Source organism: Psammomys obesus, unplaced genomic scaffold (assembly GCF_907164565.1).
Source record: "Psammomys obesus unplaced genomic scaffold, mPsaObe1.curated_primary_1811, whole genome shotgun sequence".
Taxonomy (NCBI): Eukaryota; Metazoa; Chordata; class Mammalia; order Rodentia; family Muridae; genus Psammomys; species Psammomys obesus.
The window spans coordinates 7,314,558-7,328,732 of NW_026596085.1; the positions used below are offsets into that span (position 1 = coordinate 7,314,558).

Sequence of the window (14,175 nt, forward strand, 5' to 3'; positions counted from 1 at the left end):
TGTGTGTGTGTGTGTGTGTGTGTGTGTGTGTGTGTGTGTGTGTGTGTCAAGGTTAACTATGCCCTCTGGGAAAGTCTTAGTAAAAATTAAAGAACTGTTCTATAGTTATAACAAAACAAAACAAAAAACCAGTCTACTGTCATGATACACAATGTGCATCGGTGAAGAAGGCTAGAGGATGTGATCGCTACTTTTCTTAAGTTTTTATAATACCAAGCCTTGTGCCATTCTAAAATTATGATAAATATACTAAATACAGATTAAGATATAACTCAAAGATTCTGTCCTATGGTTATTCCTTAAACACTTTTCTGGAATATGGACCATGGAGAAGAAAGGGCTTAAATGTAAACGGGAGATCACAGTGAGAGAAATCATGGAATGTGCCCAACTTCACAAGCTAAACACCTTGTTCCTTTTCTCAGAACCATTAGAAATGACACAACAAAGTAACAGTCATTTGTTCTGTTACAAACAAACCAATAGTGAATAAGTAATCTAGAGGCAATCAAATTAACCCCAAACAGGAACAGAGAATGCTTTCTCTACACTACTCTTACCAAGACAGGTGTGCTGGCTGATTTTGTGTGGACACAAGCTACAGTCATCACAGAAAAATGAGCCTCAGGTGAGGAAATGCCTCCATGAGATCCAGCTGTAAGGCATTTTTCTCAATTAATATATAACTATATAAATAAAACACAAACTAAAAGAATCAAATGAAGAGCTGGTTCTATAACAAATGCTTTGCCAGCTTAAACAAGAGAAAAAAAGAAAAACCCAAATTAGTAAAATTAGAAATGAAAAGGGAAGCATAAGAGATACCTATGAAATTCAGAAAGCCATAAAGTATACTTTTTAATACTATTACATTAGTGGATGGAAATGGCTCAGCAGCTAAGAGCATTGAGTGACCCTGCGGAAGCCAAGGTTCACTTCCTACCACCCACATGGCATTACTGTCTGTAACTCTGATCCCAAAGGATACAACACCCACTTCTGGCCTCTGTAGGCACCAGGCACATACACTCAGACAAAAACTCATACACATAAAATACGTAAATAAAAATTTGTAAATCTTTATTACATTAAATTGGAAAATCTAAAAGAAAAACAATTTCTATATGCATACAACATACCAAAATTTTAAAAAGATGAAATAAACAGCTGGAAGGGAACCATTACCAGCAATGAGAATGGAGCAGTAATGTCTCCCAATTAATGTACTCACTCCAGAATTCAATCAGAACACACATAATACTTAATTATCCCATAAAGTAAAAAAAAAAAAAAAAAAAAAAAAAACCACAAGTCTTCCAAACTGTTTTATGAAGCTGAAGTCACAACAAAAAGAAAGAAAAAAAGAAAGAGATTACAGAATGATCTTCCTGATGAGCAGATATGAAGTTCAACAAAATATTGACAAACTGAACTTAAGATCAATATGAAAAAGATCATCCATCACAACCAAGTTGGCTTCATTCAAGAAATGTGGGGATGGTCAAAATATGTAAAATAATAAATGTCCATCAAGTAAATATACTTTCACATAGTAAACACATGACCATCTCATTAAATGTACCCTTTCCTGAGAAAAATCACAGTGGATTATAGACAGAGCGTATCTCTATGTGATGGAAGCTGTGTAAACAAAACAGACCTACAGTTACCATGGAGCTACTCAGAAAATCTCAAAGCATTCCATGAAGATCAGGAACAAAGCAAAGGTGTCCACTACGTCTACTACTTTTCAATATAGAGCTTGATGTCTTAGCTAGAGCAATAAGACACGCAAAGGAAATAAAAGAAATACCAACCAAAAAAGAAGTCAAATTACCCTTATTTACAGACAGTATAATTTTGTACATGAACTCCTAACTATCTATTCTAGGTTGTGATAAACACCATTACCATTCATGGAGGGAGGAAGAGGGTTTATCAACACAACCTGACCACAGTCCAACACCGAGGGAAGTCAAGGCAGAAACTAAAGCAGAAGCCATGTGAAAAACACTGCTATTGGCTTGCTTAGCAGGCCTTCTTGCACAACCCAGAACTTCTTGCTTTGGAGTCACACTGGGACCCCCACTCTCAGTAAGCTGGGCCATCCCCCATCAATTAATCAATAAAATACCCTACAACCAAGCTGTTGGGCAAGATGTGCCCAGGGGCACAATATGGCGTTCTATGTATGGGCACAGTCAATTACTCTCCTGACTGGATTTCAGGAATGTTCCACAGTAAGGAAGTTGCAGGCCCAAGTCACAGGCCCAAGGAGGTTGGTGTTGGTTTGCTAAATGGTCATGTCTTCAAACTGCCTTCTAAGTGTTTGAGTCTATACTCACAGGGCTGTGCTGTTCCCAGCAGTGATCAAAGACTCCTCTTATTGCCATGGGTAGTGGTAGCTGCAGGGCTTAATACCTGCTTCTACTAGCTGCTAATAAGAGAGAGAAACTCACACACAGAGAGAGAGAGAGAGTTGTCCTTGCAAACGGACACTCGGTAGATGCCCATGTGTACACGCAGAGCAATACTAGACCCAGAGGGTTTAAACAAAAACAAAAATGGGAGCACACAAAGCTGGGAGGCAGACAGTTAGGATGTATATTAGGGGAAGCCCAGCTGTAGTTGGACTGGAGGGAGATTAAAAGATGCACATGATCAAGATATACTGCACATACGTACGAATTTTTCAATGAAAATTAAAACAAAATTTAAGACACAATCAAAGGGAACTTTACGTGATGAGTTCTCTGCTCTCTGTCATGTGAGGAACAGATCTCCTCCTTCCAGAGTACAGAGCATTCAAGGTGTCACGTTAGATTCAAACTATGTTAGACTCCAAGGCTAACAGCACCCTGACCTTGGGTTTCCCTGGATTCTGGACGGGGGAAAAGTAAGTCTTGGTCTGTGTAAAGTGCCTGGTCTCAGGCAGGTACCCTGGGTCAGCAGCACAACTGAACAACACCTCATCCCAAACCCAAAAGATGTGAGTTCGAGGAGCATATTTAACACATCACAGGTAACGGGAGATTTTGTAAAAGCAAAAAGCAAGCTGAGGCTGGCAAACGGTTTGGCAGGTAAAACTGTTCGCCCCTCAAGCCTGATGACTCAAGCCTGATCCTTGCATCCCATAGTGGAAAGAGAGAAACGATGCCAAAAAAGTTTTCTACTGTCATCCACATTTACTTAGAAGCACACACACCATCACTCACATCACATACTTCACACACACACAAACACACACTAAATTTTGGATTGACTAGTGGGTAAAGGTATTTGCAGCTCATGTCTGGTTCTCGGGGTTCATATGAACGTGTCTTACATGGAGACAGATGACTAGACCATAAATAGTCATCTATTAGCAAAACTTTCCTTCCATATATTAATAATACCAATAAAATAGGTAGATAAGAAACCAGTCTTACTCTCAAATTGGACCTATGAAGTAGGAGTAATATAAGGACTTTTAGTCTCAATTCTTAAAATAATCAACCTTAAGTAAATAATCCAATATTTCTCGTCTGTGCTTCAAGTATTACTAAGTGCTAAGAACAGCTTGATATATTTGACACATTTACTTTAAGAATACTAAAAATAAATAATAATAATAATAAAAGAACATTAAAAATATAATTACACGTAAAATAACAACAAAAAAACCCTTTGACCTGTTTAAGGGAATTGCTATCTAAATGACAAACCAGCATTTCCCACACAATAAACTAGCAAACACACGAAAGGGAGAAAGTCCAGACTCCACGTCTAACCATTTGACTTATGCACATGATAAGTGGGCATGTAGGGATGACCCGTTTATCACGCGTGAAGACGTGGGTTAGGGTACTATTGTTACATACATGAACACTCTGTCTATCATAAACCCTTCCATGAGGGCGGATGTAAGCGACAGTCCCTAGGCTTGATCCCCAGACTACAAAAGATATGTAAGAAGCGAGGCACAAAAAAAAAAAAAAGTTTTGTTTTTTTGAGACAGAGTCTCTCTGTCTACCCTTGGCTGCCCTAGAACTTGCTCTGTAGACCAGCCAGCCTTGAACTCAGAGATCCACCTGCCTCTGCCTCCCCAAGTGCTGGAAGTAAAGGTGTCCCTCATTACCACCCAGCCAAGCAAAATTCTTTAAAACGTCTTTCATTAAAGCCATCCCAAAACATACTTTTCATACTCCTACTTTGTATGGTAAATTCAATAATCCACAAAAGATATTTCCCCAAGTACATGTTGAGGTGCTAAAACAAAGCAACTATTTTCTAAACTCTTTTTGCTTTATTTTATTTTATTTTATTTTATTTTTTTAAATAGGATTTCACGCACACCACATTGTTCTCACACATGCTCTGATGAAAACCTTGAGGATACTCTGCCTGTACCTCCTAAATGCTGGTATTAAAGGTGTGTGGTACTATACTGGACTTCCATCCACTTTAGAATCCAGACAAAACATTCTGGTGTGAAACATAAAAGTGAAATTAAACCATACCTCAAACTCAGCAATTTCATCCAAGTTATTTTCATCTGCCTTCTCTAGCTTTTCATTAGCCCACTTGCTTTCAGCTTCTGCAAGTTCCTTCTCAGTTAGCCTGCTGGATTTGTCTAACACCTAGGAGAAAAAGAGAAACATCTTTGTAAGCATTCTTAAGGGCCTCTAACAGCAGAAAGCACAATGCATTGAAAGCAAGCATATCCTCTTTTCACTCCTGCAAAAACATCCAACAGAGAACCAGGCAGGATGACACAAGGAAGCCTAAGAGAGAAGTGCAAGTATCAAAATAACAATAACAAAAACACAAAACTCAATCCAGAATTCCTGTAAGTAGCAATTCCTTTAGGACACATGGACTACACACATTAAACACATGGACCACATCACCCATAATTTCATTCTTCATCTAAAGAACCAGTGCAAAAAACACTGACAAATATATACATAAACTGTATGAAGGATACATATAACATCATATTGATTACAACCCTATAATTATGTTCAAATGAAAGAAGACAATGGTTAAAGTTCATTAAGGTAAATCTATTTTTTAAGTTGTATTTATTTTTTAATGTGTATGGGTGTTTCTTGCCTGCATGTATGTCTGTGCCTCACCCAGAGGCCAGAACAGGGCACTGGATTCCCTGGAATTAGAACTACCAAGGATTGTGAGCCATCATGCATTACGTAGAAGGAATCTAACTCGGGTCCTCTAGGAGACCCATTTTTTGACCCCTAAGGTAAATTCTTAATGTATGAAAAAGGACCAGATGTTATCTTTAATATTTGTGATAAATAATATAAATCATACTCTTTGCACAAGAGTTTAAAGACTTAAATTTCATTGTTTTGGTGTAACATTTTCTCTAACCAAATTCTCTAACAAAATGCAGTCAGAGCATGAGCTTTGGAGCTACAGGCAGATCTCAGCATGCAATATTATTCAATCACTTATAAAGCAAAAAGAACATTTCCCTTTACAAAGCAGTTGTGAGAATAAAATATCTATAAAATAAAAATAAAATATAATAATATCTGGCACTTTCTCTTTTTGGTTCTTTTGAGACAAGGTTTCTCTGTGTAGCCCTGGCTATCCTGGACTCCATAGCTTTGTAGACCAGGCTAGCCTGGAACTCAGAGATCCACCTGCCTCTGCCTCCCAAGTGCTGGGCTTTTTTAAAAATTTATTTATTTTTTACAGTTTATTCAATTTATATCCTGATTGTAAAACCCTCCCTCATCTCCTCCTGGTCACATTCTTCCCCCCTCCTCAATTCCCTTCCCCTAGTCCACTCCACCCCTGCCATCTGAGCCTAGCATATCAAGTCTGATCAGGACTACCTGGATCCTGTCCTTATAAGCATATATTAGCCATATAATATAAGATAAACATACCAAAATCTATAGCCCTAAAGAAGCTAAACAAGATGCTCATTCAGAATAGCAAAAAGGACAGACATTAGAAGAGAAGTGCTAGGATTAAAGGTGTGCGCCACCATACCCAGCCTTTTCTCTATATTTACTGACAAATCTCCTATACTAAGATGTATTTGAAAAAGATGAGTGAGTTCGTGGCAGAAATATAAAGGCAAAATATTTTTCTGGCTCCCTCAGTTCCAGTAATGCCAATAAGTGAAGCTACAGCATACCTTTCTTTAGCCCCTTCATGGTAGGCTGCTGATTTCATCCTATTTCCTAAGACGATGTTTGCCAACTATGTGTCATCACCTCTAATCTGATCCCATCTCTTACTTCTCTAAGGGTGTGTCACTGACTACAAATATCTCCTTCCTCCAGATGACAGTCTATAATGACTAATCTTGACTTTCAGCTCGAAGGAATATGGCATCAACTAAGAAATATGCCTCTGGGGGCCTGGAAAGATGGCTCAGCAATGAGGAGCACTGTTCTTCCAGAGGTCCTGAGTTCAATTCCCAGCAACCACAGGGTGTCTCAGAACCATCTATACTTGGATCTGATGCTCTCTTCTGGCATGCAGGTGTACATGCAGATAGAGCACTCATATACATTAAACAAACAAAGTGTGTAAAGCTTGAAAGAGAAAAGAAAGAAAAGAGCGTGCCTCTGGTGGGTCTGTAAGGCAGCTTTCAGGAAGGACTGCCTACGTGGGGGAAGGCTTATCTAACAGGTGGCCTGGACATGAAGAGGTCTGAGGAAAAGGCAGTGCTGTGGCTGGCGTCCTCCACGTATCTGTGCCCAGCTTCTCTGGCCTTCCATCACAGGCGTAGCATCAGCAATAGTCCAGGAGTCTCTCAGGCCTCAGCACTAGACTGAGACCACAGAGGCATCCAACCTTGTGGACTGAGCAGCTCAGGTCCTCGGCCTCTGCTGTGTGCAGATGTTACTCACAGACTACACAGCCCCTGTCATGTAAGCCAGTATAGTGCTTACTTACCCTTCCATCACATGTACACTGGGGCGGCTCTACTCAATTCTCCAGAAAACCTTGCCTAATGTATAGTTCCAATGAAAACACAAAACAAAAAACACCTCGGAAGTACTGGCAGACTGCTATGAACAAAGTACTTCTATATACAAACCAAACAACATTCTGATAGAGCTCCACAAAAGGAACCTGGGCAGGCCTCATTACCTCAAATTAGAAAACAGTAACAGTAATAGTAACGTCTAAGCTCACTAACAAATATAGACAGGAAGGGGTACATGAGCTTCTTCTACACCTAACTAAGCCTCACCAAAGGACAGGCTGACCATGAGCAATATTTATCATGATATACACATAACATTGTGAAAGAAAAAATATTTTGTTCCAAATATACTTGACTATTTTGATTTAATTATTCAGAGAGAAACCGCAGTTCTCTGTGAACTTAAAAATGGCTCCAAAAACCTGTCTATCATTTTATAACAAGAAATCTACATGAGCAAAGTAAGGAAAAGCTGTGAGAGGAAAGCTGATCACAGGCCACATGAACAGCCTAGAAAGGCTACTACAGTGATCCACCTGGGAGAATTGGTCTGCATAAGATAGTTTTGGTGGCTGGAGAGATGGCTAAAATGGCTAAGAACGTATGGTGCTCCTACAGAGGACCTCAATTTGGTTCCCAGCACCCAAGTGGTTGGCTCACAATCACCTGTAACTCCAGTTATTGTAACTGCCTCTGATCTCTGGCATTGGCACTCACATACACACACCCATGCACATACATAATTTTAAACTAGTTTTACTTTAAAAGTGAAAACAAAGCAAAGGAAGACAGTCAACCAATGCCAGCCCCAAGCTTCTAGGCCTCTGCACACTGCAGGATACGATATCAGCTAAGGACTCATGCCTTGTATGTGTGATCTTGGCTGTATGGCTGCCATACACATACAAATTCTCATGTTTGTCTTCCTCAGACCTGTCTATTGTCTGCTCATTTTGGACTAAAATCATCAAGCCTACAGAAGAAAGAGAGAAAATGCACAGCTTATCTCCAAAATATATTCTACGGCCATTAAATAAGCTTACACCCCCTCAATTCAATTCTCTACCAATCTAGGTTTGGGTTGTTTGTTTGTTTGTTTTGTTGTTGAGGCAGGGTATCAATCTGTAGCCAAAGCTAGCTCATGCTTATACAACCCTCCTATCTCAGCCTTCAAGTGCAGGGAACTTATAGGCGTAAGATGCCTACACATATCAGAGGGTTAAAATAGTATCCTAAGACAATATATAAAATTTTTTTAAAGTAAACAAGAGCCTATTCAAGAAAATATATACTTAATTTTTAAGAGAGGTTTATATTTTTAAAAGAATTATTGAGCAGCCAACCACAATGGCGCACAACTGTAATCTCAGCACTGGGGGAGGCAGAGGCAGGCAGATTGCTGTGAGTTTGAGGCCAGCCTGACCTACAAAGTGAGTCCAGGACAGCCAGGGCAACACTGAGAAAGAAACCCTGTCTCAAAAAATCAAAATGAATTATAGAGCAAAAGCAAGCTACCGATTTACGAGTTCTTGTAGCAGGTAAAGCCTACCATCATGCTTTTTCTGTTTTCCAGTTATTGGGTGTGTGCACTTGAAAAGCTATCGCATGGAACTTCTCGGGAGGCAGATGCAGGATTATCAAGACCAGCCTATGCTACAACTTAGTAAGGTCCGATTCCAAAACACACTTCAAAATTTTCAACAACGTGGCTTTCTAGGGCCAGGATGATAGTCAGTGGTAAAAACATCTGTCCAACAACTGCAAGGGCAAGGACCTCACCATCCACTGCCACAAAGAAAGCAAACGCAACCAACGTTGCAGAATCCTAAGATCTCTGAGGGGACCCCAGTGATAAAACTGTCACAGAAAGATCACTTTCCTCACAGGCTAAGAAACTATTGTCCCTGCAGACCAATACCAGATTGCCAGATGATAAGTATTGCTGCTAAAATGTCAAAAAATTTAAAAGAAAGAACAAAAAGTAAAGACTACCTAAAACAAGTTAAGAGAGAAAGATGGGGTGTGGGGGTGAAAAAGGAACTAAGCAAAGACACATAGCTCCACCTTTCCAACACGTTTTGAGATGCCGGGAAAGCGAAATAATGGTAGGAGGAGCAACTACTCCTTTCAGGAATGTATTTGGCTTGAGTTTCGATAAGATTGAGGTTTAAATCTACCTATAGGACTTTTGTATGAGTTAGTAAGAGAGGAAATGATGAATATTAGAGCTGAGCAGTTTTAAAATCACATTAAGCCTCTGTCTATGTCCTCAGTTCCCCAAACTGAAGCAAATCCTATGAACACACACTCCATCTAAATATTCCCATTTTTGGTTATGGTGAAGACCAAAGGCTACATAGAAAAGCTATGAAAAATGTCAATTAGAAAAATTATCTTTTTTTGGCCTCCGTAATATTTTCAAGTTGTGAAGACTTAGGATTCAAGCTTTCAGATGAGTCCCTTAGCAAAATAACATTTGTGCTGTACAACCCCCCATCTTTACATTGTAGTTCTACCTAACTTTTGAAAAGTAACAAACCTTGGATGAAGAAACTGCTGAAGAACTTGAGGGTGAAGCATCTCTTGAAGTTTTCAAAGACTGGATAGATCTCTCTTTACCTATATAACAATGTCAAGAAAGAATATAGGAAAAGAAACAATGTAAGATGTGATTTTCTATTTTGTGTGTTTCTAATTTTGTAGATGAATTAGTAGGGAAAGCCACATATGCACTTCAATACTGAAATTTCTCATCATATTATTTTAGTAACATTGAAATTTACCTCTCTTAGTAACATCACAAAACATTAAAGTAACGTAGAATGAAATAATGCCATAAATGGCAGTCTAGGCCACAGCAACGTCAGCTGCTAAGTGTAATCATAGAGATGCTGAAAAAGGCAAAACATATTTTAATTGGAGTGTCTCCTCAAACTTCCTTGCCACAGCTTAGCAAGCTCTAGAGACCCGGGCCTCTGCCCGCCTGGCTGGTATTAAACAACACCTCTTCCCAAGGTCCCAAACTCAGGATGCCAGTCTACACCAGTGGCTCACAGCCAGGGACAGTTCTCTTCCCACTTTGCCCCTGGGCAGTGGGAAGAAATCATGACATTTCCTATTGCAGATAATCTTTAACATAGTGTAATATAAACACATGTAATGTTATTATAGTTAGTATGTAGATACTGCAGAGCTGTCAGTTAAGGGTGGCCCAAAGGGTACTATACACAGGAAATTTAGCAGATACTCTTAAAACATTCACACCATTAAAAAAAATTTTAGAAATCCATTAATTCAGAAAACTGATCCAGAGCTTGGCATGAATTATGTTAACAAATATTTTTGTTTAAGATAAATCTCTATGAGATAAAGTCACTATCGTTAGTTATTTCAGATACTTACATGATGCTGCATGGAACCATTATTAATAGAAAAATAAGCCAGAAAACATATGAACAATATTACTTTAGTAGTTTCAACAACCAAAACTTATTTAATTAAATTTTGTTTTTAGTTAGCTAACTTATTTAAACTGTTTTAATACCAGTTTATAGAAATTACTAAAAGTAAGCTGTTCCTGGTTTTTAAACCCCTTACTAATACCTTTTAATACATAATCACTCCCGTAATCTTAAATCCTGGGAAAACCCAAAATATTAATAACAACGTTGTCTTAGAAAGTGGCCACACAAATGCTGCTAAAGCCTAGAAAGGGAAAGAAAGCCAGGAGCGCAGGTAAGAGCAAAAGCAGATGCCAGGTCACCTGCAGAGTGCAGCAAAGCCAGCTTTCACGGAGTGTCTCCTCAAACTTCCTTGCCACAGCTAAGCAAGCTCTAGAGACTCAGGCTTCTAAACACCTGTGGTGGTATTAAACAACAGGTCTTTCCAAGGTCCGGAAGACAGGTGCCACTCTATACCAGTGGCTCACAGCCAGGGACAGTTTTGCTCTTCCCACCCTGGCACTGGGTAGAGTGTAAAGACATTCTGGTTGTTTGCAAGGAGAGAATACCGCTGGCATGCACAACTGCAGGTAAAAAAAATGATATGAGTGGCTTCTATGGGGGGAGCCACACCCCGAATCATCAGCTTCAACAATGCTGAGGCTGGCTGAGACCCATGTGCTAGGTTTAGTATTCCAGTTCTGAAGTTTCAACAGGTTTTTGAAAAACACAGAATCTAGACTCCTGTGGTAACCCCGGTACCATAAGTTCCAGGCCAGCCAACTAGTAAGACCCTAATTTTAGAATTACTAAATTAAAAAAAAAAAGATGAAACCATCATGACATCCTCCAATAGCCAAGAACACAACTGAGTCACTCCTTACTGTATTCCTAATACCTGTGGCAAATTGTACACCACACTTAAAGTCTGTCCTACTGCCCAAAGCTCTGAGAGCAGCGGTTCTCAACTTGTGGGCCATGACTCCTTTGGAGGTGGCACATCAGATATCCACAAGACATAACAGTAGCAAAATTACAGTTATAAGCTAGCAAGAAAATACTTTTATGGTTGGACGTTACCACATCATGAGGAGCTGTATTAAGGGGTTGTAGTATTAGGAAGGTTGAGAACCACTGTTCTGGAGGAGCACTCTCAACTTTCTAATAGTTATGGTCAACTCAGTCTGAGGACTTCAGAACATGAGTAGGCACTCAAAGTCAGGTAGAAAACCAACTTATTTTCCTACACTTAGAATACAATGTCTTCTCTGCCTTATTCTGTTAACCAGTCCTTTGAAAGATTATGCTGGGCCAATCAGCACAGCCCAAGCTAAATAAAGGCATAATTGTGGTAGTTGTGTATAAGTAGGCTTGAAGGTCAGTCATTGGGGGTAGACCTCTCCCTCAAACACAACAATTTGTAAAACTAAGAACTAAAACTAGAAAACTTGATTATGGGTCAAAAAATAGCATTTGATTATGCAGAGGTCTGAAAATCACTGTGGAGCTACAAGAAATAGACATATACTTTTTTGTCTTCTTTCTGTAGGAATACACCCTTGTGGACAAACTATTGGTCCTAGAGACCTTAGAAATACTAGAAAGACTGTAGACAGAGAAACGGTCCCTTTGGCCACTGGCCATTCTCACCCTTCAGGCATGCTCCTTTCAATTCTGTACTCAAGCAGCACCTATTATCTCATATGCTACCACCTTCTGTGTGCCTCATCTAACAATTTTCAAGGTCCCAGGGATAGGGAGCTCATGGATGGCCAGAGCAAAATCCTGGTTCCAATTATAAACTCAATTTTAGCATGCATAAGCTAGAAAACAAGAAAAAATAGCAACAACACATACAGAAAAGATGGCAAACAACTCAAACAGCTGTCAATCTCAGACTTTGCTTTACAAATAAGACATTGCTATTGTAGCTAGGCCAGGTGTGACCCCAAATATAGCCCAGAACCTTCCTGTTTCAGATGCTCAATGGCTAACAAGAAGCAGACATCAACCAATCTTGGTATGCAGAAGCAAAGGATTGCTGAGTACAGAGACGGTTTCTCACACACACACACTCATTTATACCTGTTGCATAAATGAGTGGACAAGCAAGAAGCAAGGGACAAAGACAAACACAGAGCAAAATCGCAAAGTGGGTAGAAATCCCTAGCTTCCACTACCAACAGACTCATTATTCTACAGGCTCTATCCTCCTGTGGCAGCTATTCCTGACCAGGAATGGCTGGTCCAGACAACCAACTACCTGACTGTATTGCTATCCAACCCTGGTGACAGAGGACTTGAGAGAGCAGGAAGATACTTTACCCTTATCAACACGTCCAAACTCACCTCTTCCTGGATTTGCTTCATTCTGTTGTTTGTAGGAAGCACCAACACGCGCAGACTCTAGGGAAAGGTGGCAGGGAGGAATGAAGAAACCAAGGCAGAACAGGAAAGAGCCAAACGTTCTGCAGTGGCCACTCAGAGAGCCAACAAACACCGAAATGTTCCTAGAAACCATCTTTTAACAAAACAAATGTTCTTATCTAGATTATTAAGTAGCAGATACAAAAAAAAAAAAAAAAGGCTTTGTATGAGCCCCCTAAACCTATCTAACAAAGAGTCTAGAAACTATCTTATCACAGGGAGAGACTAGAGTTTAACAGCACAGCTAGATAGACTGTCACCTAGTCTGAGAACAACTCAGAGCTCACTAGAGACTGTGAGTGTCTTAAAAAAAGCTTTCTTTCACATGTGCCCAACCGTTCAAACACCCACAGCTTATTAACAGCTTCCCACCGGAAACCAGTAACCTGTATTCAAAAAGTCCATAAAGTTCAATTATCTGGCTGGCCTCCTATCTGTTTCTCAATCATAACCTATCAGGGACGACAGAAGAAAAGTTGTAATTTCTCTATGAAGCTCAGCCAAGTAGAAGTGTTGGGAGGAGACCAGGCAAAGATACCATGAGAGGACATCAAACATTAAGTAGCGACATTTGTTCATGCAAGAACCGTAAGGTTCACATTCAAAGATGTGGCACAGGCTCACATACCAGGCGGGAAGGGAGAGAGTCGGTCAGCGTACTGGAAGGAAAGTCACCATCAGAAATAAAACACACGAACACAAAGTTTTCTGACTTGTTCTCTACACAAGAGTTACCAATACTCTAATATTGCAATAACAAAAACTTACTGATTCTCTCTACAAAGTCTCTCATACATAAATTTTCCTCAGATACAAATTTATGGCTACCATCCTGGCTGAACTCTTCATTATGCTATATTTAGAATCTCAAATCACAACACCAAAAATAAAGCGCCCAAAATCAAAAGCAGAATCCCCCACTCAGTAATAATCAGACCCTTGCTGCTCAGTGCCTGACCCAGTAAACTGTTATGAAATAAACAACTCCTGAGCTTCTCTCCACATTGCCTTTCTCAAAAGGGGAAGGTGTTATTATAGAGAGCCTTCCATAATAACTTCTTATCTACTCAAGCAAAACTCCTAAAGTAAAGATTACAACAACACACACATTAGGGTTACAGAAAGGGCTCAGCAGTTAAGAGTACACAGATCAGAGTTAGATTCCCAGTATTTGGGAAGCAGAGGCAGGTGGGTCTTTGCGAGTTCAAGGCCAGCCTGATCTACAAAGACAGTCCAGGACATCCAGGGCTATTACAGGGAGAAACCAGGTAAAAAAAAAAAAAAAAAAAAAAAAAAAGGAAAAAGAAAAAAAAAAGAAAAAGAAGGGGAAGGAAAAAAAAAAAAAAAGAAAGAAAA

General features: G+C 39.6%; 1 protein-coding gene across 6 annotated transcripts in view; it reads right to left on the minus strand.

Annotated features, from left to right (window-relative positions):
* Pphln1 (periphilin 1) overlaps nucleotides 1–14,175 on the minus strand; it is an 82,084-nt gene that overhangs the window by 24,209 nt on the left and 43,700 nt on the right. For 4 of the 6 annotated variants that reach the window (XM_055626831.1, XM_055626833.1, XM_055626834.1 and 1 more), the window contains 3 exons: nucleotides 12,742–12,798; nucleotides 9,492–9,571; nucleotides 4,500–4,619 (listed from right to left, as the gene is read on the minus strand). In XM_055626831.1, the coding sequence (XP_055482806.1) occupies nucleotides 4,500–4,619; nucleotides 9,492–9,571; nucleotides 12,742–12,798 (257 nt within the window). The remainder of the gene's footprint in view (nucleotides 1–4,499; nucleotides 4,620–9,491; nucleotides 9,572–12,741; nucleotides 12,799–14,175) is intronic. The other 2 variants (XM_055626835.1, XM_055626830.1) reach the window with 1 other exon arrangement.